The sequence below is a fragment of the Miscanthus floridulus genome, chromosome 5 (assembly GCF_019320115.1).
Source record: "Miscanthus floridulus cultivar M001 chromosome 5, ASM1932011v1, whole genome shotgun sequence".
Taxonomy (NCBI): Eukaryota; Viridiplantae; Streptophyta; class Magnoliopsida; order Poales; family Poaceae; genus Miscanthus; species Miscanthus floridulus.
The window spans coordinates 15,024,704-15,052,514 of record NC_089584.1 but is presented as its reverse complement, the minus strand read 5'-3'; the positions used below and the strand labels follow the sequence as shown (position 1 = coordinate 15,052,514).

Genomic DNA, 27,811 nt, shown 5'->3' with positions numbered 1-27,811 from the left:
GACAACTAAACCTACCTCTGCCTATATATACGCAATGTTGGATGCATTGCTACTTACTTCCCAACTAATATTTTCTTTCGTTGCAATACCAATGTCTGGAGGATCGTCCAGAGGGAGAGGAAAGAGGAAGGGAACTACCATTATGTGGGAGGGTTCTCTTGATCTCGATTTCTTTGAGGAAGCTCTTTATGAGAGGTTCCCAGTTGAGAGCAAAAGTAATTTGACCAAAGAGGCACCGCTGAGAGGATACGATGAATGGAAAGAAGAGTGGCCAAAATGCATGCATGGTGAGGACTGCCTAGTGCAGATATTCACTGAGGGAATAGATGGAGGTCGTCATTTCTTCAAATGTCCGCGAGCATGGGTAATTGTTATTACTATTTGTTTCTTCAATATGTTCCTCTTCTATACAACTTACATAACATACTTATTGCAGTCTTCCTTGGCCAAAGAAAACTGTGGGTTCACTAGGTGGGTCGATCCTTGACCTATTTATCCACATGCGGAGTACATCTACTACTTGCAGGACTGTATCTTCGATCTAGAAAATGGAAGTTAGCAGCGGTTACAAGGATGACGAACAGGACGACAACAACAATGGTGCCGATTCACAGAAGTCACTCTGCAATGATCCATATTGCACCTGCCCTAACCACAAGAACAAGGGGCCTCCGCCGTCACCCTAGCCACCACCAGCACCAACAATGGGAGGCTACTACGGAGAAGGTGCAGCACAATTTGCTATGTGGCCACACTACTAGGACGACCCTATCTTATTCACATAGTACATCCATGCGTTTGTTGTTTGGTTTAATTACCTAAGGCATGTTAGGTTTAGTCGAAGGAACTTTGTATCCTAGTTCGGTACATGTTCTCACATGTCATTTCATGTGTTTTGTGTGTCGAATTATACAATGCCCTACTTTGTTAGGTTGTGTTTGCAGCACGTGATCACATTTCACTACATCTGCAACATTATACTGAATATTATGACCACAAATAATGAAAACAACTACATAATGAAAAGTCCAATACTATGCCACATTAAACAACACAATAATACTAGAAGTACGTGCCGATAGTAGACAACATTGTTCATGAATAAACTATAGAACTAGCAAGTCATGGAGACTACTGAGTGCAACAAGGCCATTTCCCCTTCCTCAGGGCATCGGGATTCTCCTCCATCGCCGCTTTCGCTCGGCGTGCACACTCAAGCTTCTTCTCCCTCTCCTCCCTGTACACAGCAACATGCCTCCTTTCCTCCTCTTCCTTGTGCTCTTTTTTTGCAGCCTCCTCTCTGCGTCTCTTCTCCATCATCTCCTTGTCCTCTGCCTCTCACCGCAACAGTTTCTACATCCATTTCTTGTCTTCAGGCTTGATCTCAGTGTCGATCCACTGCTCAAAATCACAGAGCGGTGGAGGGGGCTGCAAAAAATGCAATTATTACAAAACAAAAAAAATCATACAAGATGTCATATGACATAAACATCAATTCCTCACCATCTTGTTAATACGGCGCTGACGAAGTGAAGGCTCAAACGCAAAATTAGAACACATCCAATACCTCTACCTATACGTGTCTTCTTCATCGGACTTGGCTACCTTGCAAGGATAGACGCAAAAGCACATGGGCACTGGAACACCACTAGGTAGAGGCAATGGGTCAGGTATTTCCGGTCATCCGGCCATAACTATAATTCAACCAATTTCGCTCTAAGAACCGAAAGCAATTAACATTAAACCATAAACCTAGGGTTTCCCATTTGATGCACAACAATGAACCCATAACATAACAACATGCGCTGCGCTTATCTTGGTTTGCTAGCTTTTCCACGCCTTGGCATCCTACGGCTGTATAATACAAATATAAAAAATTGCATGAAACCCTAAGTCATGACGATTCTTAGGTTGAAAAATCCGACTAATATATACCGAATCGATGCGAAAAAACTAGAAGGGGAGCGATGATACCTTGCTCTCGAAGATCTATGGATCAAATCAAAGTTTCCAAGGTCCAATATGCGATTTGTGAGATAGGGTGAAGTGGGGAGATAAAAAACCCGAGAGGGATGAGAAAGAAGAGGAAGAAGGCTCGGGCAAGAAGATTGGGGGCCGGGTTAAAACACCACCTCGGCGCCAAGCTCGACGCTAAGATCTATGGCGCCAAGCTCGGCGCCAAGATCTACAGCGCTGAGCTACCTGCCAAGTCACCTCCATGTCTGCGTTGAGCCCAAGATCTTGGCGCTAGCAACGATGGCGCCGAGAAGTGTAAGCTCGACGCCAGCAACGCTGGCGCCAAGCTAATGCTGGCGCCGAGCTAAGAGTCCAGATTTTAAAATCATACCTTCATGAACATATTTGTGAAAAATTTCAAAAAAAGGCTAAAAAATAAAAAATTCGGCCAAGCCCAAGCCTAGCCAGATCTAGAGGCCTGCGTGTGCGCTGGATCGGAACGGCGGATGGACGGATCGGACTTCGGACCTGGACCCGCTACTGGAGCTCATCCTGCCCGCATGCAGAAGAAACGAAGGATTCCTCTGCGCTGCACTGGCGTGGCGCGGACAGGGGACAGAAGCACGCACACAGAGGCACGCATAGGCCTCGCTCGGCTCCACCACCGCTGATTATTCCTTTGTCCGGACTGTCTGCCCGCGTCCGCCGCGACGCCTGTGCATGTCAGCATGTGTGTCCTGTTCGCTTGGCTGATAAACCATGACTAAAAATATTGTTGGCTGATTTATTGTTAGAGAAAAATATTATTCGTCGGCCGGGAAAGTAGGACAAGCCAAGCCAAGCGAACATAGCAGTGATCTATCGGATCCAGCGGCGGCGCGAGGTGGCAGGCAGGCTGAAACTTGTGCACTGAATCAGAGGGTGCGGCCGGCGCGGGCATCTGATCTCTTGGATACTTGCTCCGGCAGTTCCCTGGTTTGGTCGGTGATACAGAGCTGAAAGCGCTAGTATATATAGTGGTTACCAAATCAGATGTGACCATAACATCATTTTGCACGGAAAAGGGTACAGTAGGAGTAACTACTTGTGCATCAGAATAGGAGTACGTACTCGAGTATCACTCGACTCAACTTACCGTGTCCAGCTACCTCTGGTCTTGTGGATTATTGTAGGAGCTGAGCTTTGGCTTTGGCAGCTTTTAATGTGCAGCTACAAACCACTGCTCGTCCTGTTCGCTTGATCGTATTAGCCATACTTATCAGGTATGATACAGTATTTTTCTCTCATAATAAAACTGCATCAGCCGACTTATAAACCACAGAAACGACCGAACAGGGTGACTATCCAAAAGACATCCAAACTCGATCGATTTCTCTAAAGTAGTACTAGTAGTATAAAAGTTAGTTAGGATACAGGTATACCGGCCTGCTAGACTATAACAGCCATGCCTCCATGTGCCCTGTTCGCTTGGCTGATAAGCTATGCCTGAAAGTACTGCTGACTGATTTGTTGTGAGAGAAAAATACTGTTCGTTAGCTGAAAAAGTACGGCTTATAAGCCAAGCGAACAGGACGAAGAGAGCTCTACTTTTGACAAACATAATTAATAATACTCCCTCATCCTAAATTATAAGACGTTTTTTTATCCCAAGTTTGACCACTCATCTTATTCAAAAAGTTTGTGCAAACATAGTTAAATTTAAATCATTCTTGAAGAACTTTTATTAATAAAACAAGATATTTTGCATAAATTTTTGAAAATAATACGAGTGATCAAACTTGATATCAGAAAAGTCAAACGTCTTGTAATTTGGGATGGATCGAGTACAAGTCAACGACCAGACGAATGTAGAGCCGTAGTGGGCATCAAGGTGATCAAGTGCATGCAGCTCAACGGCTAGCTGTAACTGTAATCTATGCCGGGCAAAGGCAGTCCGACCAAACTTGCAGACTTTTTGAGAACGAACCAGATCAGAAACACACAGCCACGCAAACTCATCTGAAAATGGCACCATTAATTATTGTCTGTGCGGCTAGTCAACTACTTACTAGAAATTGGACGTGACACGACCCTGGCCAACTCTCTACGCGCCAGACCAGCCGTTCTACTTTGACACAAACAAGGCCAATTCTCTATACGCCAGCGCCAGGACAACTGGACGTGACGTGCCGCGAACCTGCTCAGCTTTCTACGCTCGAGGCTCGGCGTTCACCCTTCGAATTTGAATTTGGGAAGGATCAATATAAGTCAACAATGCAACCGTCCGAGTTGCAAAACGCTGAAGATAGTCTGCAGACTGCAGGTAGGATTATAATTAAGCTGCGGTACGGTGGTAGGTAATGCCGACACTTAAAACACAGAGTCACAAAGTTCAGGCTTGAAGAGACATTATCACGATCGTTACTTGTGTGTAAAAAACATTGAGGAGCCAAAAAAAAAAAAAAAAAAGAACAGGTTTTCGATCGGGGAGACGAATTGAACATTGGTGGAATAGGAGATGTCTGTTGTAAAACATACAGACTTAATCCTAGAAGGAAAGCAGGAGGGGGAATTCTAATCAAGTCTGTTTGTATATAGGCTCTTACCAAAACTCTTAGACCTTGGCAGGACTATATATATGCGGGAGCTTTATGTTGTAATGGCCAATATTCAAAGCAATAAAGAATAATTTCCCTATCTGATGTCTATTTGTTCTTATACTTTCATCTACTATGTTGATCATGGGAAACGGAGAGGGAAAGGTCCTAACCACTGTCAACATGTTTTATAACACGTTATCAGCACGGCAAGCTCTATGTCGACATCGCCGTTGAAGCTGCCGCCAACCTCAACACGAACGCTCGTGCCGACGTCCCCACCGCGACTTCGACGACGTCGACATCCCGATGTTGTTAGCGCAATTGATCTGCTACCTCTATCGATCTGCACTACATCGACATGCACCGTTGCTATCAAGCAGGCGATTCTAAGACAGTGTCAAACGCCCTACGTAGTATGTATCTATTAACCACTGCCCTACGTAGCATGTGGGGTAGATCAAATTGGCATCCTCTACGAGGTATGAAACGCATCCAGCAGATTGCTTGTACCGGCCATCGAGCTGGTCTATTTATTCTATGCATATTGAATCATACACGAAGTACCTATATACTCGAAGTATATACACATACAGTAAATAAACTACCGAGTTTGCATCTACGGTTAATAATAAAAAAAGGAAAAGAATAAAAAAGGCTTGCCAGAAGTATGTCGCCCGTTCTCTGCAACACACTGGAACTCCGCTGTCCTCAGATGCACGGAGTATGGCCTGAATGCCGCAGGGGCTCAGGCTGGCTATTTGCCATAATGCCATTGAACTAGTCTTCCCCGCTAACCATCGTGGCCTGTAGGACACAGCCACCATGATATTTGCAAGTTAGGCATGAAGCCTACATTATTATCGCATCCCTGAAGGATACAAACACACATTGAAATTGTTGAAGCAAATAGTGACTCGTAGTCGAATTGCAAGAAGCCAATAATTGGTTGAGATTACGTAAGAAATTGAGTTGCCTCCCATGAACGCCGCACCACAGCTCACGGTTTGCTGGTATTAGCCGTCCGGCCTGTCGCGTACATGGCCAGCTCATCGTCGCCCTCACAAATTCTCGTGGCCTGCATGCCGCTTTGCCTACACGCTTGGAAATCGCGCATTGGTGTTGCACCGCATGCATGCTAATGCTGTCCGCTCGCCATACCTCCACGCCTCCACTAACGTGCGGCTCGCACGCCACCGTTGGGGCTGAGAAGAGGCCAAGAGGGAGGTGGGGCTGAGAAGAGGGAGGTGATCCATGTCGGACCAAGCAGTCCTTCGGGCCTATGGAATTGAAAGAAAATGAATTGGGCCAAGAAAAAGAAATACGCTGTGGAAAATTCCGAGAAAAATATATAAGAATTTCAGCAATTAAGAATGAGACTATATAAATCAGAAATTTTATAGTCCACTAAATCTTGAAGATTTTATGCTATGTATTCTTGCAGAATAATACCTACCGTTCCTGGAAATTGCGGATTTATGGGATTGTTGTGTATATAAGATATCGGAAAACATAGTTTTTTTTTGTTTAACCCTATGACTATCTGTTTATATATATTTACTGTATGTTCTTATATCCAGTATGTATAAGAACTTGTATACAACATTAAATTTGCACTTTAATTGTTGTTTTGCCTAGCTTAATTTTTCTTAATCATATAGTGGATTAATTCTGAAAAATTTTCTACGCTTTTGAATTTAATTATGGAAAATACTAGTGCAACCCTATTATGAATTATATACCATGTAATTGCAAGAATAAAATATTGAATGATTACACTAGAAGAAACATGGTATAAAGTATATGTGCTCTCTAAATCCTGCAGACCTTAGACTCATCACCCTTGAGAAGCTCATATTTATTTTTCCTAGCGTAATGAATTTTTGGGATGAACGAATGTTTGGTATTAATTATGAAAATTTGCATGTACCATAATCTTTAAAAATGCTAGGATGCTTCTAAGAATATTTTGCATAACCATCCACTATCTTTTTGCACCTTACTATACTTGGTTACTCATAGTAAATATATGCACATGATTTAGTTATAAATGTTATATGCATACCTTCGTGAAGAAGAAATATCCTGGACTCGCCCTGAATGGCAGAATTATATAGCATGGTCATTGTTAAAGCCTAGTAGGATATTCTACTGCCACTGAAGTGGAGTGGATCTTAATTAAGCATTGTAATTTCTGATATTACTATCAAAGTATATGACCAAGCTAAATCCCGAAGGTCTTGTGGGACTCACTGAATGAGAAATTCTAGAAGATATCCTACGTTATGATTGCATAACACCACAAATATTGAAAATTGAATTTTCAAGCTATATGATCATATGGGATATAATGCTGCTCTATAAAAATACAGTAAGCTTGAAGCTTTTATGAAAAGTCATTGAAGACAGATGACCGAGGGCATTGAAGTACTAGAAGTATTCAAATTTATAATCTAGAATTACTCAATATCAAGTAGAAATTGAGTTAGAATTTTTAGACAGCATTATGAATCAGGATATATGAATTGCATATGTTGTACTCCTAGAAGAATCATGATTACATATCACAACTATGAAGTAGAGCAAGCATGAAGCTGCTAAATATCAAGCATAGAAGCTAACACATGTAAGAATAGATAAGAATTAGAATATTTAAGGTTTTATTGAAGAAGAACTTAAATCATGTGCTTATAGCCTTGTTTTGTCTTTGAAATTACTATCCTGAAGTATTAGTAGTAGCGGTGATGCATTAAGTTTTAATTTCCATTGAATTAAGTGGTTCTCGTATACTCATAGAAGAGTTAATGGTTAATCTATTTGCTTGAAGACTAATGTGAAGCATTTAATATTCTTAGTTGCAATTTTTACTAGCAGTAATATATGTTAATCTTGCATAGAATGAATTATGTTTTACATATAAACAATTATCTATTGCCTATCTAAATAAATTTTGCATTAAGTTATCTACGAAGAAGCCTCATTTAACCATAAAGGTTATCGTTCTTTGTGCACTACTACTATGTAGGTAGAAGGGAAATTGAATTTCCTAGAAGCACATGAATAATTGGACTATATTGGCATATAATAAATGATCTTAAAAGGATCAATTTAGCCAAGAAATAGTGTAATCCATAAACCAAGTATTTAATACTTCAGTCCAGAAACTAGAAGTTTATGTCCTACCCTGAATCTGTTGTTGTACACTAAATAGTATACTGGATATGTGAATTTCATGCCAGAACCATTGAATACTAGAAGTATGATTGAATTCCATGGAACATTTGAAATGATTATTCATAGATGCATGAAGCTTATTACTACTTGAAGTAATTATGACATGAAAAGGGGAAGGGAATTTCGGTAAAGGCATAAAAAATGTGGATAATATATATTTAATAGGCATAACCTTCCTAAATCTATCTTTAAGTGCATGTATTATGACTTGAAGTCCTAGCCGCGTCCCTTTCGACCGAGTTAACTTACTCTACATTGCACTAATTACAAGTAAGCTTGTAACTTTGCATTTTGTTGTTATCCATTACGTTGGATTGAATATCAACATTCCACATTACACATGAATGTGTATCACTATGTTGTGCACTCTCGTCGAGCTGCAACAATCTCCACTCCTGCATGAATATTAGCATAGAAGCTATATTCGTAGCTTGTAGCTACTACCTTTTCCTCTTATAATTAAATTGGCTAGCTAGCACGCTAGTTCTCGTTGAACTAAGAGATATTTTGCTTTCAATGTGTTGCTTGCATAAGCAATATATTGGTCTACAACCAAGTAGACTAAGATCAGGGGGAGTTGGTTAATCTGAAATTAGCTAAATGGAGAAGTGATCCAATTGATGGGATGAATAATTGTGGAATTAAGATGGTGGATAACACACTAAGATGCTTTGGGATTTTTGAAGAAAAGGCATTTGGGGAGGTTTGTATTAATAGCAATTAGAAGAAGAAATTCCATGCGATTTTGAATGTTGCGTATTTTATACATTTAAAGTGTATGGTCCATTATTTTTTAATGTATGAGTACTTGGATCAATTTTTTGGGCTAAAGAATAAAGAAGCTAGATAATGAAATAGTTTTTAAAACTATGATATGTGCAAATAAGGGGGAGAGCATCCCTAAGTTTGTAAGAATGCCGAACATTTTTAAGTGCACTTTATGTATTCTAGCTTGCTGCATTTAATGTATAATAACACCGTATTTAAATATGTGCGTGAATATTTCCCATTAAAATCCATTATAGCATACATGAATGGGCCTCCACTTGTAGTTGGAGATACATTAATTTGAATTATTTTAAGCCCATGATAGGGGATATCTTTTGAAGTATGCTAAAAGATCTAATATTGGCATTAGGGGAGAGAGAAAGCCTATTTTGAAAATGCCAAATATTATTTCCATAGAAGGAAAATGATCTTGCGAGAAAATATTCCTTGAAGCTCGAAGTAGGAATAGTATCACGCACTAAATCAAACAATAGTTTGACTAATGCTCTTGTGAAGCATGAAGCGGAGCATATGCCAGATATTTTTGAAAATGAGAGCAGTAACTTGAAGTTATAGACCCGAAGTTGTGTTTACTAGTAGTAAACTAAAACGTTGTATACTATCAAGCTAAAATCCACGGGGATACTTGTGGGTTCTAGTTTAGTGTATACTTGTTGAATAGAAATAAAATAAGAACAAACTCCTTCATTCTCATGAAGAGAACACCTCATGAAGAAGGCCAAGCACCTCATAAAGATGATCATCATGAAGATGAAATCCAACACACTAAGCTCGCACATCATAGTGTTAGGTACGCAGAACAATAAATTATCTCTTGTTTGGGAAATAACAAAGATACGAAATTATCTTATGTTATGAGAATATTGGAAGAAAATAATAGTTATCGACAACGCTACCTTTATAACTGTAAATGTTTCTCTTATGAGAACCTGGATCCGGAAAACAAAGTCCATGACAAGGTCGCTTGTAGCGATTATATCGGGTCAATGAAGAAAGCAATTGAGGGTGAATCTCCTATGAAGAAGAAATTAAATATTCTGCTATATCTCTGGAAAATGAATTGAATGATTATGGAATATGCAGTTAATAAGTGGATTATGAAAATCCATATAATTCCTGAAGAATATAAATCGCAACATTTGAAAATTAAATCTCATACAAGTACTAAGAAGTCTAAGGTAGTCTAAGGTAGAATATATCGATGAATGAATATTGAAGTCTCAAGAAGAGCATACCCTAGAAGGAATAGAGTCATCAAATGGCTTGGTAGTAAATAACACTATCTTATTATGTATATCACATACTAATCTCTCATGTTGTAGAGAATATATCTCATAGAAGAGAAATATTATTCACCGAAAATGAGAACATCCTTGAAGGAGTTAATCCATGAAGAATTTACCAGTCAATTCTTGAATAAACATCATTAATCCCAGAAGTGAATATAGACCCGAGAGAAAGAAAATGAGGAATTCTAAACACCATGAAGGTGTCATACAAATACTCAGAAAGTGTGTATTGTTAAGCTAGCAACAAATTGTTAATATCCTCTAAAATACCATAGAAGGTATAAGAATAATCCCCTAAATGCCAAATGCAAGACTGGATTTATTATTTAGTGGTACAATCAAAATTTCGAAGATTTGTAGGACATATAATTTGAAAATCCACTAAGAAAGAATTATAAGTATTCAAACTCTAGTATAAGTTTGATGCACTATTTAAAAGATATTGAAGATTCTTATTTATCCCCATAATCCTCTGAAAGGATTTATTACCCTGAAGGATAAAATTTATTTGTTTTGCACAACTAATAAGTGGTCATTATGCATGAAGCATATTGCTCTTGTTTACACCCATATTATAATTTATAGAAAAATTATGAGCCAACTTTTGAAAGATATAGTATTGTGGTGACACATACCATTAATTAAGCACACAATTATGAAAAGTGTAATTTGAATAATGAAGTTCAAAGTATGGCTATATGAGGAGGAGTAATTTGATTGAATCTATCGATGATAATTAAAACCACTAGAATTACAAGGATCAAGTAGATCATATATGCTAAAACATTAAAGTTTATGCATAGACCATGAAGATTAATATCTATTCTTGAAGATTAGAATATCCCAAAGAATGAATGACCAAAAAGGTTAAATGTTGTACTCTTTTTTTCTATGTGAGTTTTTACTTGAAGGTTTCTCACACAAGGTTTTTGATGAGATAACATGTGCAATGCAATTAACGAATGTGATGTACTCTTTTTCTCTAAGAACCGTTTTTCCCCACTGAATTTTTGGATGGAGTTTTTAATGAGGCATGTGCATATCATGGTAATCGCCCAAGGGGGAGTGTTGTAAAACATACGGACTTAATCATAGAAGGAAAAGAGGAGGAATTCTAATCCTAGTCCGTTTGTATGTGGACTCTTACCAAAACTCTTAGACCTTGGCAGGACTATATATATGTGGGAGATTTATGTTGTAATGACCAATACTCACAGCAATAAAGAATAGTCTCCCTATGTGGTGTCTATTTGTTCTTCTACTTTCATCTAATATGTTGATCATGAAAGATGAAGAGAGAAATGTCCTAACCGCTGGCAACATGTTTTATAACCATGTCAAAATGGATTTTCCCCCCGGTGGCTAATGCTAGCTGCAGCGTCCTGAAAAACACTCAGTTTTTTTTAGAATTAGAACACTCGTATGACGCTAAGGTAGCAATGACTGTATCGACCAACGACCATGACCGAAACACTAGACGCCGACTTGTGATCTCATCCGAAGGACAAAAGGAGCCCGGGGGCCAGTAGCTCGACACAAGGAGTTGTGAATGCCAAATTGGGTCGATCTTCCTAATGGACCTGGGCCTTTCATCCATAAGGCCCACACTCATCATCCGGCGTCTTCTTCCTAACGGCCGGTGCTCAAAAAAAAGAGAGTTGCCAGGCGCCCAGATCCCTGTCGACTGCCACCATCCCCCGCCACCGCCTTCCGCCTGCTGCCTGCCGCCGCCTCTCGAGCTCCACAATACCACCACCGACATCATCGAGATGATTGCGCAGGATGCCGTCGCTCGCCTCGCCTCCATCACCTCCAGACCGGCCTCAGCTCATCTCATTGTAATCAGGGAAGCTCGTCGCCTCCGAGGGTACCAGGGCTACCGACTAATCCACCTCCCCTCGGGCTCAAGCTCGGGCTCGTACTAGTACAACAATTACTAGTGTCGGCAGTTGTGACGTGGTAGCGGTAGTAGCAGCGGCAACAGAGAGATGGGAGGGAGGGGTACGCTGATGGTTTGTGTGCTGTTTTGGTTGGTTGCGACAGGGATCATCAGTGCCGCTTCTGGTTTTGGTGCAATGTCTTTTCGTCGATCTGGAATCCTAGTGGTTTCTGTTTACATGATCTGTATGATTGGATTGAGCTTTGTTGTCAATTTATTTTATTATGCGATGATACATATGATCAATATCTGGAACAGAATGTTGTGGTTGCTATTTGCTAATTGCATTGTCTGGTTGGAATCCTGAATTTTCTTGTAGTTATACACTACTTTGGGAATGCGGTGCTGGTCCATGTCTCTTTGCATTGATTCTGCACTAATTATAGTTACTCTGCCAACCATTTGTTGATTCTACAAATTGCAATGGGTTCTTTATTTATCTGTTGATGATTCTGGTGGTGATCTGCCTGGAGAGGACAATTACTTATTTGTTGCAGTCGCACTACTTTCGCAATGCGAGAAGTAAGTCTGGGCAGCATTTGTGTTTTGAATCTTCAGAATGTGTATGAAGCTGTTTAATAGTGCCATTGAGTATTTTACAGTGCCACAAATTTTGACATCTGTGGTATAACTTGCTTTGCATTTTATAATTTCTGACATTGTCCTACTGCCATGTTTGTTCGTTGCTGATCTGAACGTCTGCTGCATGGAGGTTTCCCTGACAATGTGCATGGGGTGCCACTAGAGCATGGCTACCAATAATGAAGACAATGTTTTCTGAATTTCTAGATTTTGTGATGCTCTCATCTGTGTGCACCCTGATTGCCATATAAACATAGTCAGTTTGAGTTGTGGCCTGCTTCTTTATTGATTAAATTTCAGTGGAAACTTCATCGTTCTTTTGTTCTGTGTGATTATTCTGAACCTGCTTCCGGTTCTGTGTGTGCTTCAAACTATTCATTTGAAAATGCATGTCTACTTTTTCAAGCCAAGCATTTTTCATATTTTCATCCTTGATTGATATGAGGATGTGCTTTAATACAGGCAGAGCACCAGCCATTTTCCCCAAAATAATGTGAGGATGTGGAGTAAGCATATATGGATGATATGCCCACTTCTGTAGATGTTCAAGCATTACATATCTTGAGAAGGTAAATTTACATGGCCTTTTACTTTCCCTTTTACACTGTTATGATAAACCTTCAATCCTGACTGCATATACAGCTTAGTTGTTTTAGTTGACAACATATCCTAAATTCTAATCTACCTTCAGCTGTGATCATTGCTCTAGCAAATGTCTGCAATTGGTGTTTTCTCACGTCACGGTAACATGAAACACGACGTATGAATCTTTGATGTCGTGCATCTCTACTGTCTACTGCTACATCTCTCTTTGAGCAGGATATGGCAAGCCTGAAAACAGAAATTCGTAGAAAGAAATAAAATCCTTGGTTGTACTCTTCACAACGATATCCTTTGATTCCACATGTAGCCAAAATATTGTTGAGACAGCAATGTTAAAGGTTCTTTGACCAAGTGGATTCATTGGGCTTCATGTAAACATATCAAACAATAGCACCAGAACACCCCCATACTCTATAAAATATCCAGAGATAACTGATTTTAGAGTTCAACTATACCATTGAGCAAACTACAGGCGAAAAAGTTTCTATTATTTGATTTATGTACCAATTGTTGTATTTCACATAATAAACCATTTGCATTAAATCTGATATTAAGAAATGCAGATTTGTAAGGACAACAAAATAGAATTGAAGCATCATAGACACATTCAATTAATTTATTTAATTATCACCTGCAAACATCTTGCCCATCTTCAGCTCTACTTTATTCACTGTTGTTTAAAAATTACAGAAAAATCGTTCCTACTCCATCCTGCACCACAAGAATTCTGGCAAACTTGAGGTATGAATCTCTGATAGCATGCATCTCATTGACCGCATCTTGTATTAGCGTCCTCTCTCTTGGTTGTTTTCTTGAGCAGGATACCCCAAGAGAAATGACATGAACCAAACATTTCTCAATTATGTTTCTTGTATTGCTGTCATAGGTGCCAGTGTGCAGCCACATTGTCGTATCGGCTATCTCCCAGATTTTATCTGGAAGAGCATCCTCTGAAAACTTATGTAGATCGATTGAACCTCTAAACATATCATCTGTTGGGCTCCTCCCTGTGAAAATCTCGAGTAGCAATATGCCAAGGCTATAAACATCGCCAAAAGTTGTGATGGAAGAACCTTCACCATACTCTATTATTGTGCAAAAGAAAAAGGAAGTATTGATTAGCATGCCATATTTATAGATGGATTTGGAATCGAGAAAAAATAAAAAACATAGAATTTACCAGGAGCGACATAGCCAATGGAGCCTCTTATGCCAATTGTGCTATTGGAATTTTGCAGAATCATACTTTCACTTTCTGAAATGATTCTAGATATGCCAAAATCTCCAACTCGGGCACTCATGTCTTCTGCAAGAAGGATGTTGCTTGGTTTGAGATCACAGTGGATGATTGGTGGCTGGCAGTGATTATGAAGATAGTCCAATGCATCCATGATATCGACAGCGATATCGAGCCTTTGTGCGAGGCTAAGAGTATTGTTCAAAGTGGGCATGCCAGATTCTATATGGAGCCAACGATTCAAACTACCATTTGGCATGAACTCAAAAACCAATGCCTTGAAATCCTCACCTTGTTCATTGATGCTTGAGCAGCATGTGATGATCTTCATGAGGCAGCGGTGGCGCACCCTTCTTAGTGCCTCACATTCAGCTACAAAACTTCTAGTAGAACCGGATTGTTCAAGGTCAAAAACCTTTACAGCTACAACAGTTCCCTCAGCTTGAAAAACACATTTATACACTGTCCCAAAGCTTCCCTTACCAAGCAAATTGGCTTCTGAGAATCCATTGGTTCCGTTTGATAAAGCATGATAAGAAACTCTTTCGTACTGTTCCTCAACCATTGATGGTTCGAGTGCACCCTTCTGCTTTCTTCTTTGCTTCCTGTAGATCAAGAGTGCAATGACAATAGCTAATAATAAGAGTGCAAAGGTTGCTGGTAGTGCTATTTTAAGATACTTCAATTTCCCATTTATGTTCTTTTTCACATAATCTGTCTTGCATGGAACTAAATGAAGCTGGGGTACTCCCCCACAAAGCTTGTTATTTCCGATGATCGACAGGTTTACCAGATTTCTGAAAATCCCTTCCTCTGGCACTTGCCCTTGCAGATCATTGAAGGACAGATCCAACTTTGACAATGATGTCAAGTTATGTAGAACTGCAGGAATTGGTCCTGAAAAATTGTTGTATGCCAAACACAATTGCTCCAAGGCACTGATACTTCCAATGGCATCTGGAATAGTACCAGACAACTTATTCACTGACAGGTTGAGTGTAGTTAGACCCTTGTTTAGATATTGAGGTATGATTCCGTTAAATAAGTTATTGTCCAACCAAAGTTCTTGAAGCACGATGCACTCCCCAATACTTTCAGGTATCTTGCCAGATAATTGGTTTCCTGATAGAATCAGTTTGTTAAGGTTTCTTAAGCTACCAACTTCAGAGGGTAGAGGTCCTGATAGTGAATTGTATGAAAAATCCAAGGAACCTAATGTAAGAAGTGGTAGTTCAAAAATCACTCTAGGAATTGAGCCGTTTAGGTGGTTATATGACAAATCAAGGGAAAATATACTCTTCAACTTCCCTATACTCGGTGGAATTGGTCCCTCTAGATTTGCATGATATGCATCAAGCATAGCCAACTTTGTGAGGTTTCCAACAGACGAAGGTATTTGTCCTGACAAGTTAGTATTGAACAAACCAAGCTTAGTCAAGTTTGCTAGTTTGCCGATGCTATCTGGAATTTCTCCAGATATAGAAGTATTAAAAATACCAAGGATTTCAAGGCCCACCAGATTGCCGATCGCGGAGGGGATGCTTCCCCAAATGCCAGTGTTGTCCAAGCGAAGGGTTTGCAGGGTTGTTGAGAGATTCACTATTGAGCTTGGTAGGTGCCCAGTGAAAGCGGCGTTGTTGCAGATAGATAATCGTTGGAGCTGGCTGCAGTTTGACAAAGAAGTGATAAATTCCCACCCCTCCCAATCGTTAGCTTGTAGCATATTGATGTACAAGTCTAGAATCTGCAGATCTCGTAGTCTCCCAATCGTGCGAGGCACATATCCACTAAGCATATTCTCCGCGAGGTGGAGTACATGGAGCGATGTGAGGTTGGAGAGTGAAGCAGGGATGGTCCCGGTGAACTGGTTTGCCTCAAAGTCAAGGATTTGCATGCTGGGGAATCTGCTGCCGATATCAGTAGGAATGCTACCACTAAGCATGTTCCACTGAATCTGCAACGGGTCCAAGGAAGACAAATTGTAAAGGGATGTTGGGGGCACACCAGAGAGGTTGTTGGAGGCGAGAGCAAGATACCAGAGGTCCTTAAGGATGCCAATGCTATTCGGGATAGTACCCTCGAGTAGGTTGAACGCGAGATTAAGAATTCTCAGTGATGTCAAGTTGGCCAGCGATGCCGGAATCCTTCCAGTGAAGCTGTTGTTCTGCAGGCCGAGCACCTTGAGCCGCTTCAGCTTGTCACCGAGCTCAGAGGGCATGTTCCCGCTGAGCATGTTAAAATTAAGGACCATCTCTATTAGACTGGTGCACGAGCTCAAGTTGGTGGGGAGCGGGCCAGAGAAGGCATTTCGGCTCAAGTCGATGGTATGGAGGTGGCGCAGACGACCAAGGCTCGCGGGGATGTTCCCGCTGAACCCATTATAGCTTAGGTTCAGAATCCTCAAGGATGACAGGTTTCCAACGGCAGGCGAGAGGACGCCGGTGAGCCCAAGGGACGGGAGACACAACGCCACCACTCGGCGGCGTGTGCCCCGACACCTGACACCCTCCCAGCTGCAGTACCCACCGGTGGTACTGCGGTTCCACAAAGCAAGCGGGTCGTTGTAACCGCTTCTGATTGCCGCTGCCTTGAAAGCCAGCAGCGAGGCCTCCTCGTCAGCTTCTATGGCACTGAGTGCGGAGACGGTAACCAAGGAGGATAGCAGCAGCAGCAAGCTCGGCGAGCGCAGAGCCATGCCACCCATATTGGATGGTTTTTGGTATCTATATGCTGTGATCGACCAATAGACAGCAGTAGTAGTTGTTTGCTAAGTAGACACTGCTCTGGGGTGCTATTTATACTGCGACGTCTCTAATGAGCCTTGCCGGTTGCCCCCAAGCAACTTCAGATATACTCCTTGGCACTTTGCTCTATAACCCTGTAACGTCTCTATTGCCCAGTTAAGTGCGTTCCTCAGCTGTGCTGGTGCTTGATGGTGATCAAGGGCACCACCGCACCACACCAAACACTTTTGCACGGCTGCTAATCACCGTGATCATGACGCTGGCCTAAATAATCTCAATAATATAATTGCACGCAACACTGATTACGCGCACCACTAGCCACGACCGAAAGACTTGACTTCTTTTAGAGTGTATATGTCCGCACCTTTGATGGACCAAAAGAGTCCTTAGGAACATACTGACCTACTCTTTTTGTTCTTTTTTGCGAGGATTTTCACCGACCTGCTCTTTTTGTTCTTCTTTGCGAGGATTTTCTCCCTTTCCTTTAGTATTGTGGTGCAAACATCATTACTCTAGTCCTCGGATCGTTAGTAATGGAGCGCGACCTGACCACGTCCCACACCCACTAACGATATGTGAAAACCACGTAGTTGACGCATGAGCGTATCATTGTCACCACTGTTAGGACACCTGCATGCAAATTCATTCTCACTAAGGTGACACATCAGAAAAAAAATATAATGGCATGACATCCGAAATTCTAAAGAAAGAGAGAGGAGATGAGTTTCATCTGGATGAAACCTAGCGCGCACTGTTATTAATGCATTGGAAGCTGAATGAAACTCCACTGGGATTGTTTTGTTTCAAAACTAAGTGAAACTTTACCGAGAGCATTTCATTTCATAACACCTACGAAACTGTAAATGGAATTGTACACTGTGGATTTTGTTTTATTTAATAGTCCATATCTCACTTTTGAAAACCGTGTAAAGAAATTAGCACTGGGAATAGCCTTAGTGCCCTCTTTAACATGTCCACGTAGAAGAGAGGGAGCAGAAGAGAGAATATCATATCGCTACGTCTGGCAACTATATAACTTTGATACCCAAAAAAGAGGGGCCAAGTACTGCATCAGATTACAGGCCAATATCACTACTCAGTACTTCTCTCAAGGTATTGACAAAGGTCCTTGCAAACAGGCTACAAAAAGTCATAAAGAAGCTGATCCACAAAAATCAATATGGTTTTATCAAAAGAAGAACAATCCAAGATTGTCTTGCCTGGGCACTTGAATATATCCACCTCTGTCACAAATCCAGGAGAGATTTAATCATTCTAAAGCTAGACTTTGAAAAAGCCTTTGATAAGGTAGAGCATGAAACAATTCTTCAAGTGCTAAGGGCAAAAGGTTTTGGGCCAAAATGGTTAAAATGGATCAAAGCAATTGTTTCTTCTGGAATCTCTGTTGTTCTACTAAATGGTGTGCCTGGCAAAACTATTCATTGTAGGAGGGGGGTAAGACAAGATGATCCGCTATCACCCCTACTTTTTGTTTTAGTGGCAGATCTCTTGCAGTCAGTGCTAAATAAGGCAAAGTACATGTAAATTTTAAAGTTACCTCTGCCTCTAAGACACTCCACAGACTTCCCAATAATTCAGTATGCTGATGACACACTTATTGTAATGGAGGCTTGTAGTAGACAGTTGGTTGCTCTAAAAGCTCTTCTTCACTCTTTTGGTGAATCAACAGGATTAAAGGTGAACTATAATAAATCTGTGATAGTTCCAATCAATATATCTGAAGAAAGGTTAGATCACCTGGCAAGAACATTCAATTGTGAAAAAGGGAAGCTGCCTTCACATATCTGGGGCTACCTTTGAGTCTAACCAAACCAAGAGTCGTTGATTTTTCAACTCTAGTGAATAGATGTGAAAGAAGATTGGTGACCACATCAACCTTTCTCAAGCAGGTAGGCAGATTAGAATTAACAAACTCAGTTTTCTCTGCATTTCCAACTTTCTGCATGGGAACTTTCTCCATCCATAACACAGTCATCAGCCAAATCGACAAATTCAGGAAACATTGCTTATGGAGAGGTGCAGACATAAATGCTCAACAAAGACCAAAAGCAGCTTGGGTTGGAGTGTGCAGATCAAAGGAGGAAGGAGGCCTGGGTATTCTAAATCTAAAACCCCAAAATGAGGCATTACTGCTAAAGCAAATGGTCAAATTTTTTAACAGAGAAGATATCCCTTGGGTTGCACTAGTGTGGGAGAGCTACTATGAAACAGGAAACTTACCACCACAAACCAACAAAGGATCATTTTGGTGGAGGGACATCCTTAAATTGCTGGACAAATTCAAGGGCTTGGCAATGCCAACAATAAATGATGGAAAATCATGCTACTTGTGGTCAGACTTGTGGAACTACAAAATCCCAATGCAGGCATATCCAGAGCTTCTCTTTTGCAAAATCAAAAAATACTACCTTGGCTGCTGGGAAGGAGTGTCCTGATTTAGCTAGTCTATTCCACTTGCCTCTGTCAACACAGGCCTATGCTCAGCTGCAGCAACTTAACTCTGATCTGCAAAGCCTAACTTTAACAGAAGAACATGATAAATGGACATATATCTGGCAGTCAGGCATATTTACAGTGTCAAAAGCTTACAAACACCTAAGTGGTCATGCTATGATTCACCCAGCCTTCAAAAGAATTTGGAAAAGCTCCTGTCAAAATAAACATAAAGTTTTCTGCTGGCTGCTTCTCAAAGACAGATTAAGCACAAGGGAGCTACTAAGAAGAAAAAAATATGGAATTACAGGATTACAATTGTGCTCTTTGTCAGGATCCAGTCGAAGAATCTCTCAGTCACCTTTTTGTTGGTTGCCCTTTTGCAACGTCTTGCTGGAACTGGTTGCAAAAATATTAATATTTATAGAAAAGTTTAAGTACATACTTTACAAGACTTATTTATGGAAATCTTAATAATCAAAGTACTTTGATGTTTTAGATGTTGATATATCTTCTGATAAACTTAGTTAAAATTTAAGACAACTGATTTAGAACAAAATTGGAGCAAACTATAATTTCAAAATGGAAATGGAATATGAAGTCTATGATTATATTGTATAAAGTTTCTAAATGTCGACAAAGGAACGCACATATCTCTAGAGAAAAAGAGAGGAAGACACTTCAGTTGATGCTAAGGGCACCCACAATAACAAAGTCAATTTACTCTCTATAGTGATATCCATGTAGGATATAAACAATATTGTAGATCACTTGTCCAACAATCTATCTATAACTCTCATTTCTTAAATTATTGTAGGACCCATAAGTAAATTTTTTAATACTCCACTATCACTGGAACATCTAGGCCCCTAATACGGTTTTGGCGAATAATGGCGACATAATTATTGTGACTAACATGTGTTTTGCAGAGGAATTATAAGTTACGTCACAATAATGATTGAGTAATGGACAATCAAAGGTTTCATGACCCTACTGATGGACTTTGTTTCAGTTTTCAAAGAGACCGACAGGGTTAAGGACGGACTAGTTCTAAGTGTCGTTTGGCGGAGTGCCGAAGAATCAACCCGTAGAGAGCACTTGGTCCTTGCGCGAATCGAGGGAGAGCTACATCCTTGCGCGGGTACTTCAATGAGGATTAGTGGGGATTGCTGGTTCCCCGATACCTCAGAAAAAAATCGTCGTATTTCTAACCCTCTCTTTACTTTGAGCATTTATATTTGTTCAATTACTTACATGTTTTTACGTTCCTAGAATTGCCATGTTAGCTTCGGGTTGGAACTAGGTTGCAAAACTTTATGCGTAGGCTAGAAACACATTAGGCACAAGTAGTGAAATGAGCCAAGTGCTAGATTTTAATTTCGTGAGAATTTTAGATTAGCTCAATTAAGCCCCATGGACATCTTGATCCTTTCAATCACCATCTCTCCAATTGTGAGATGGCTAGACAAATCATGGGACCCATTCGTCATCAAATTGGAGTGTAAATTTTGGTGACCTGTATCCACTGTGCCTCCTGCATACCTGCCATGGATAGTTGCCACATGTCTAGTCTTCCGATCCAACAATGTGCGGCAAAGGCGGAAAAGCAGCAGCATGGGTGGCCAAGGGTCATGCGCCGACCGAAGCATGCGGATCTTGAGAGGAACTCTCCTAGGCGCGCCATTGGATCGTGAGACTGGACACATGACAACTATCTATGGCATGTATGCAGGAAGGCATGATGGATACAATATGCACTGGATTTTTTTCCGCCAAGTGTTTCCTCCGCTGAACAAATGGGCAAGAGAGGGGAATTGGATGAGTAGGAGAAGTATATATATATACCCCCATTCAAAAACATAACCGTTGGGTCTAAATCCCCACTGTCCGCGCATCGTCGGACCGGCCACTCGGGGGCGTCGGACCTTGGACCCTCGGTCCGACTCTCACAGAAGAAGCAGTGCCCGTACTTGAAGTGGATCATCAATTGGATTTCATACATAACCTTGAATTGTTTAGAAGACAGCTTCAGGTGCCTTTCTTCACAGAAATCATCATAATCATGTGTTGGACAATGTGGATGGCGAGAAACGGGCTTATCTTCAATCAAGTTCAACCTTCACTTCAAGAATCCAAGAAGGAATTCAAACAAGAGTTTGCGCTGCTCATCTTGTGCGCCAAGAGAAAATATTTCCCATCAATTGAATTATGGTTAAACAGTCTAGTTTGATCTCTTTAGCCTGGTTTATTTTTTTCACCTCTTTTTTTGTTTCTTAATTAGCTTCCAGCTTCCAGCTAACTGCTTTTAGTACTTCTTGTGAGCACTATATTAATTTTCAATAAATTTAAGTAGGGGCTTGCCCCTCGTGTCTTCTTAAAAAAAAAAGACTGACTCACGATCCAAGTTACAAATATACCATTGCTGTCTGCCGCGAGATCCAAGATTCCAAGCCAAGTCGTAGGTGACCAAATAATTCACTCAGTAGTGGTCATACCAATAGCTTTAGCTTTGGGTGGCTACGACTCGTTGTAAGTGAGCTTCTACTTTGGATGCCGAGGAGATATCCATGTCATGCCTTGGATTATATACAAATTAACATGCCTTGGTTTAAAGTTTTCTGAAGCTAATTGTTTACAACTTTGATTGACTACGCGTTACTTTTCTTGTATTAAGCTTAAGTGTTTGGAAGTTCTACTAGTATATTTGTCTAGAATAATAGTTTTATGCAATAAGACATTTGATGTACTCCCTCAGTTTCCAAATTATTGTTCACTTTAGCCCTCCTTGGTCCATAAAAATGGATTAATGACATAGGATTGAGAATCTGATGGGAATTGTTATTATTTATAACTTTGGTTCTCAAGACTAAGCATAGGAGTAGCAAAGGAATTGATATTTTAGATGAAAACTGTAGAAAACTTAGCATCACTCAAATTATTGGTAAAAAAATTTTGTGAACAAAGAAAAAACTCGACCAGCAGGCACAGCCTCCGGGTATTGTGCTTAAAAAGAAGACTTTCTCGCAAGGGTCGAGAAAAAACCTCCGAACCCCTGCCCTACTCATACACAGCGGTACCGCAGCTCCCGTGAGACTAGGCTGGCCTTAGACCTGTGCTTTGGTGTGGGGTAGATGACAAGAATTTTTTGTGCCCCCACCCAGCGAAACGCGCTAGTGGGGTTCGAACCTGGGTCGCAAGGGTGCAACGCGGGCTAGCCAGTCACAGTCTAGCATCCACTCGCAAATTTTTTGTGAACGAAGAACAAGGAACTCAATGCTGCCACTATGGAACGCCCCATCCTGTTAGAAGCCTATAGTAGTTGGGTCGTTGGTCCGTGTGGCATGTGTGGTTGTAGTTGGTGGGTTTAGTATTACTTTGGAAGTTTAGGAGGGTAAAGAACAACTTATAATCCTTGTCGTTTTAAACTTATCACCTCTGGGTTAATCCTTATACACAAAGCGAGGATGAAAGTGTAAGAGAGGTGCTATGCTTATGCAGGCCCGTTCCATGTGCGGAGCTGGGCCATATAAGCAGTTTTTGGACGTGGGGTGTTACACACTACTAATTAATGGTAGTTCTTATATGTGGGGTCCAATTGTCAGTTGGTAATAGAAGAGATGTTTAACCTTGTTTCATCAAACTACCGAGAAAGGAAAACTACGTCATAGCTAAAAATCCTTTGGGATTCCGACATTTTTTTCTTTGGCCTACCCAAATGATGATTGCTTCAAAAATTCTTACACTTATGTGTTCATGTGTTTTAGCATTCCTATATTCCGAACGGGTTCTTTTTACATTCTCCCAAATCAAACTTTCCTTTTGACTAAGTTTTTAGAAAAAAATATATTAACATCTACAAAAGTTCAACTAAATACAATATGGAGACATTCCATAAAAAACAATGAAACTATCAAACTAATCTGATGGTGTAGATATTCGTGGTTTTTTTTAATAAACTTGGTCAAATTTAAAAGAGTTCGGTTTAGAACAAGGCTAAACTGACTTATAATTTAGAATGGACTGAGTATTATTTTATAGTTATATTATAATCAAAAGCATTAATTAAAGTTTAATTTAGTTGATTTCAAATAATCTCAAAATGTTATCTATTTGTGACTGAAGAAAGTACGTTTTTTGTGCTGATCATGGTTCATACGAGGAATACAATTTGGATTTCAGCCCAAAATGAAATATGATTAAAATGGACTAACAAAGTGTCCTAAAAATATCCATTGATGCCACCACTTTCATCCCTTTGCACGGTGTATATTGGGGGCGTGGCGATTATAAAAAAACTCAATCCGAGGTGGCTAGACAGCCCCGGGTATTCTGGTTTAAGAAGAAGATCTTCTCACGCAGATCGAGAAAACCCCCGAACCCCTGCCCCACCCATATAGGGCTAGCTATATCCTACATGTGCATGCAAGTTGGCCAATCAACACTATCTATCTTTTACAACTTTACAAAGTCAAGGTCACCGATGTGGTGCAGGCTATTATCAGCGAGTGGAAGCATGGTGTCTATCATGGGCCATAATATGTACAAGCTAAGTTGGCCAATCGTTCGTATCTGTTACAACTTCAAGTCAAGGTCGTCATGCAATGGGCAATGGTGGAGGTTGTTATCACTTATCAGCGGGTTGAATCAGGCAATGCCCTCTGCCGTGCAATCGAGGTCTCTGCCACCATTGGACGTACAAACACTAAGCACGCTTGCTCGCATAGTGGCATTATATTCGATCAGAGTCGTCGCATAGTCAGCATTATATTCGATCAAAGTCGTCACCAAATTCACCATGCTCTTCTGGCCAACAACACACTCGGTAAGCACGAAAGCCGCTTTTTTGGCGCCTCCCGTGTGCATGTCGTTCGTTGAGGTACAGGATGGGCTGCAAAGGGGTTGCTCCAAGACTGAAAATTCAGGCAAATTTTGCAGATAGATTGTACCAAGCTGTTTGGAAGCAGCGAAAATCCCCAAGTCAACAACTTCGTGTCTGTACCTGTGCATGCAATAGCTATCGTTTCAACAAATTGGTATGCTTCCACAGTTCCACTGCAATAGCAGTGGCAATAACGGTTCCCAGGAATACAATGACTATTGCAAGCAAATAAAAAAAGTAACCCTCATACATGAAATTTATGAGATGGATACATAATTAACAAGACTTCCTGCCTTTTTAACCTTCTTAATGAAACCTGTGCGACGAAAAAAAAGATCGTTTTGTAGTGGGAAATCCCCAAGACACTACAACTACTGCAATGGCAAACCCAACACCAAATCCTACTTCAACAAAGAGGAATAGCATAATATCTACAGATTTCTTCTCGGAATGATGTGGTGCCATCACAGTTGCTAGTGTTGTGTTGTTTCATTCTTTTGACAGCGGAGGCACACGCAAACCATCAATTCCCAAAAACGAGTCATTGAAAAATGTCATGAAATGAGGTGATTCCGGTACTCTTCCTTCCAGCTTGTTGTAAGATAGGTTCAACATGGTTCCTCAGACTACAGCTACCTCAAGTTTCAGGCTAGTTGATCTTGATTCTACACACCCCACACTTTTTTCTTGGCTGTTGATTGTTTTCTTGGGTTGGAGAATGGAGAGGCATGATTGGTTGAGGGTCACCACATGATTGGTTGTCTCCTGCGCCAGCAAGCGCAGCTAGGCAACGGCGCTCTCATGGAGTTCGGGTTCGGACAGACACAACCTGTACTTCTATATTTATGAAGCCCATTGCGTTTGCGTGGAATTCAGTTCTGTTTTTGTCGATGCAGATCCTTCTGTTCAAGTTTAGTCTAAGTTTTGCTCCATGTACTGCACTAATGTATGTGTTTAAATCTAGCACTTCAGAATTAGAAAAAAACTTGAAAATAGACCTTTAATTTCACCTTGATATAACACCACTATCCCTGGGAATCAGACCTGACACAGAATAATCTAGAAAAGTGCAACCATATAACAACGAAACAGATTTAACCTGTCCACTAGTAGAGAACAGACCTTTGATCCTCGGCCAAAATGGGCTCTAGTCCTGGAATTTTTTGCCCCCGGGACTAGAAATACCTTTAGTCCCGGTTGGTGGCTCCAACCGGGACTAAAGGTCCCTGCCCAACGGCTACTGCGCCAGACAGAGGTGGCAGGGACCTTTAGTCCCGGTTGGAGCCACCAACCGGGACTAAAGGTATACTTTTACTCCCGGTTGGTGGCTCCAACCGGGAGTAAAGGTCTACTCCCGGGCCGTGGCTGCGCCCGGGGTTGGAAAGTTACCTTTAGTCCCGATTGGATCTATCAACCGGGACTAAATGTTCTCCCTTTATAAATCGACCGTCTCCTCCTTCCTCCCCGAGCCCGAGCTCAGCACATTTTGAAGCTCACTGTAGTAGTGTTCTTGCTTCCTCCCTCCCTCCATTGTTCCTCCATCCATTCTTCGATTCCTCCGTCGATTCTTCAGTTGTAAAGGTTACCAATCTCATACTCTCATTTTTTACCATTTTCTTATGCCATTTTATTCACTATATATATTTATGGTTCTTTATTGTGGTTTTTTTTCATTTGTAAGCAATTTGAGCTCAAAATCACTTTAAGCTTGCATATTTACATGAAAGAAGGTTAAAGTATATATAAATATAAAGTTAGAAAATAGTTAGAAAATTATAGCAAATCCTTACTAGTTGAACTTGCGGACCGTGTTCAGGTCGGCGAGGATGTTCTCTGCCGAGCGGTAACGGACGTCAAGGAGGAGCTTTGATTCTACGAGGGAGAGCGATAACGGTCGTGGAAGACCGTGTTCCCTTCGTCGTAGAATCGGAGCTCTTCCTTGACCAAGTACGGTGCCGTCCGGTGGAGAAATCCTCGCCGAGCTGATCACGTAAGCAAGGTCAACTAGTACGGATGGTTATTTATTCACATGTCCCGATATCGTCGTAGTAGTCTGTCAATCACCGTACCTAAACGTAGTATATATAAATAAAAACTTAGAAAATAGTTAGAAAATTATAGAAAATCCGTACTAGTTGAACTTGCGGACCGTGTTCAGCTCGGCAAGCATGTTCTCTGTCGAGCGGTAACGGACATCAAGGAGGAGCTTTGATTCTACGAGGGAGAGCGACAACGGTCGTGGGAGACCGTGTTCCCTTCCTCATAGAATCGGAGCTCTTCCTTGACCAAGTACGGTACTGTCCGGTGGAGAAATGCTCGCCGAGATGATCACGTAAGCAAGGTCAACTAGTACGGATGGTTATTTATTCACACGTCCCGATATCGTCGTAGTAGTCTGTTATGTGTGTACATTCCCATTCTTCTGTTAATTTGCGGAAATATCATATGAATTACTTACCTGCCGCAGTAAAAGACGAGAACACAATGACCATTAAAAATATCATTGTTTAGAGATCTAGATAATTTTATAGTTTGTTAATTTTATTTGTTTATAAAAGAAGAAATTTATAGTGTATTAAAAAATGAGTATAGAGAGTAGATGGCAACTGCTTCCGGGTCCTCGGCCTCTCATGGGTTTCCAAAGCGACTTAGGCCGGGCCTTCCTCTCATTCCATGCGGCAAGTGTCGTGATGAGATGAAGATTGTGATGGAGTACCGAGTGAAGAAGGAGGGTCCCAACAAGGATCGTATCTTCTACAAGTGTCCGGATCGCAATGTGAGTTATTTTATCGTATTTAATGATTATGGTTAGTTTATACCTATTTTCATGATGGTTGTGATTAAAGTTCTAGTTTTTTGTTTTAATTTCAGTGGGATGGCAGTGGACGATGTTCAGGCTTCTACTGGGAGGAAGAGTATGTTGAACTCGTGCAAAAATATCTTGCACAACAGGCAGATACGGTGGCTAATGAGGCAGTGATCCAGCCGAAGAAGCCCAAAGATGTTGCACAATCGGGGGATCTATCTGTTTTAGTTGAGATTGGTCGCAAAATCCTTGTGCTCCTGAAATATATTTTAGCTTTAGTTCTTTTAGTGGTAGTTGGGATTGTCTACATTGTAGCGATGCTTTCATAAATTTGTATCTTTTGTGGTGGCACGCATGTTGTATAAATAATTAATTATGATCTAGGTTTTAATATGATATTTAGGTCATGTAATGCAGATGAGGCGTCATTGGATGTATAATGCTGATCGCCGCTCACAAGAGTTCATTGACGGCGTGCATTCTTTATTACGTGCGGCCGAGACAAACAAACGCGACGGTTTCATGTGCTGCCCATGTGCCATATGTAAGAATACGGTGGAATATCCTTGCTCAAGGACTCTTCATTCACACTTGTTCAAGTCGGGTTTCATGCCAAACTATATTTGTTGGACAAAGCACGGAGAAACCGGTGTTGTAATGGAAGAAGATGAAGAAGAACAATGGGACGACAATGATATTATTCCTGATGGTGCGTGCTTCAAT

At 40.9% G+C, this 27,811-nt stretch overlaps 1 protein-coding gene across 2 annotated transcripts; it reads right to left on the bottom strand.

The window, feature by feature from the left end:
- Window positions 1-13,418: 13,418 nt before the first annotated feature.
- Window positions 13,419-16,953, bottom strand: LOC136451590 (probable LRR receptor-like serine/threonine-protein kinase At3g47570). Of its 2 annotated transcripts, XM_066452286.1 has the most exons (3): window positions 14,497-16,953; window positions 14,149-14,274; window positions 13,419-14,053 (listed from the first exon to the last, which is right to left on the bottom strand). In XM_066452286.1, exons 1-3 carry the CDS (start codon window positions 16,907-16,909, stop codon window positions 13,653-13,655), a joined length of 2,940 nt encoding a protein of 979 aa, XP_066308383.1. In that variant the 5' UTR covers window positions 16,910-16,953; the 3' UTR covers window positions 13,419-13,652. The 2 variants fall into 2 exon arrangements, with proteins under 2 accessions (XP_066308383.1, XP_066308382.1); XM_066452285.1 differs by having other exon boundaries at window positions 14,149-16,953.
- Window positions 16,954-27,811: the final 10,858 nt, after the last annotated feature.

Excerpts from the sequence above, each read along its gene's own strand:
- LOC136451590 (XM_066452285.1), bottom strand. The coding sequence starts at position 16,909 with ATGGGTGGCATGGCTCTGCGCTCGCCGAGCTTGCTGCTGCTGCTATCC. Across the intron at positions 14,054-14,148 it reads CATTGGCTATGTCGCTCCTG|AGTATGGTGAAGGTTCTTCC; the intron begins GTAAATTCTATG and ends GCACAATAATAG.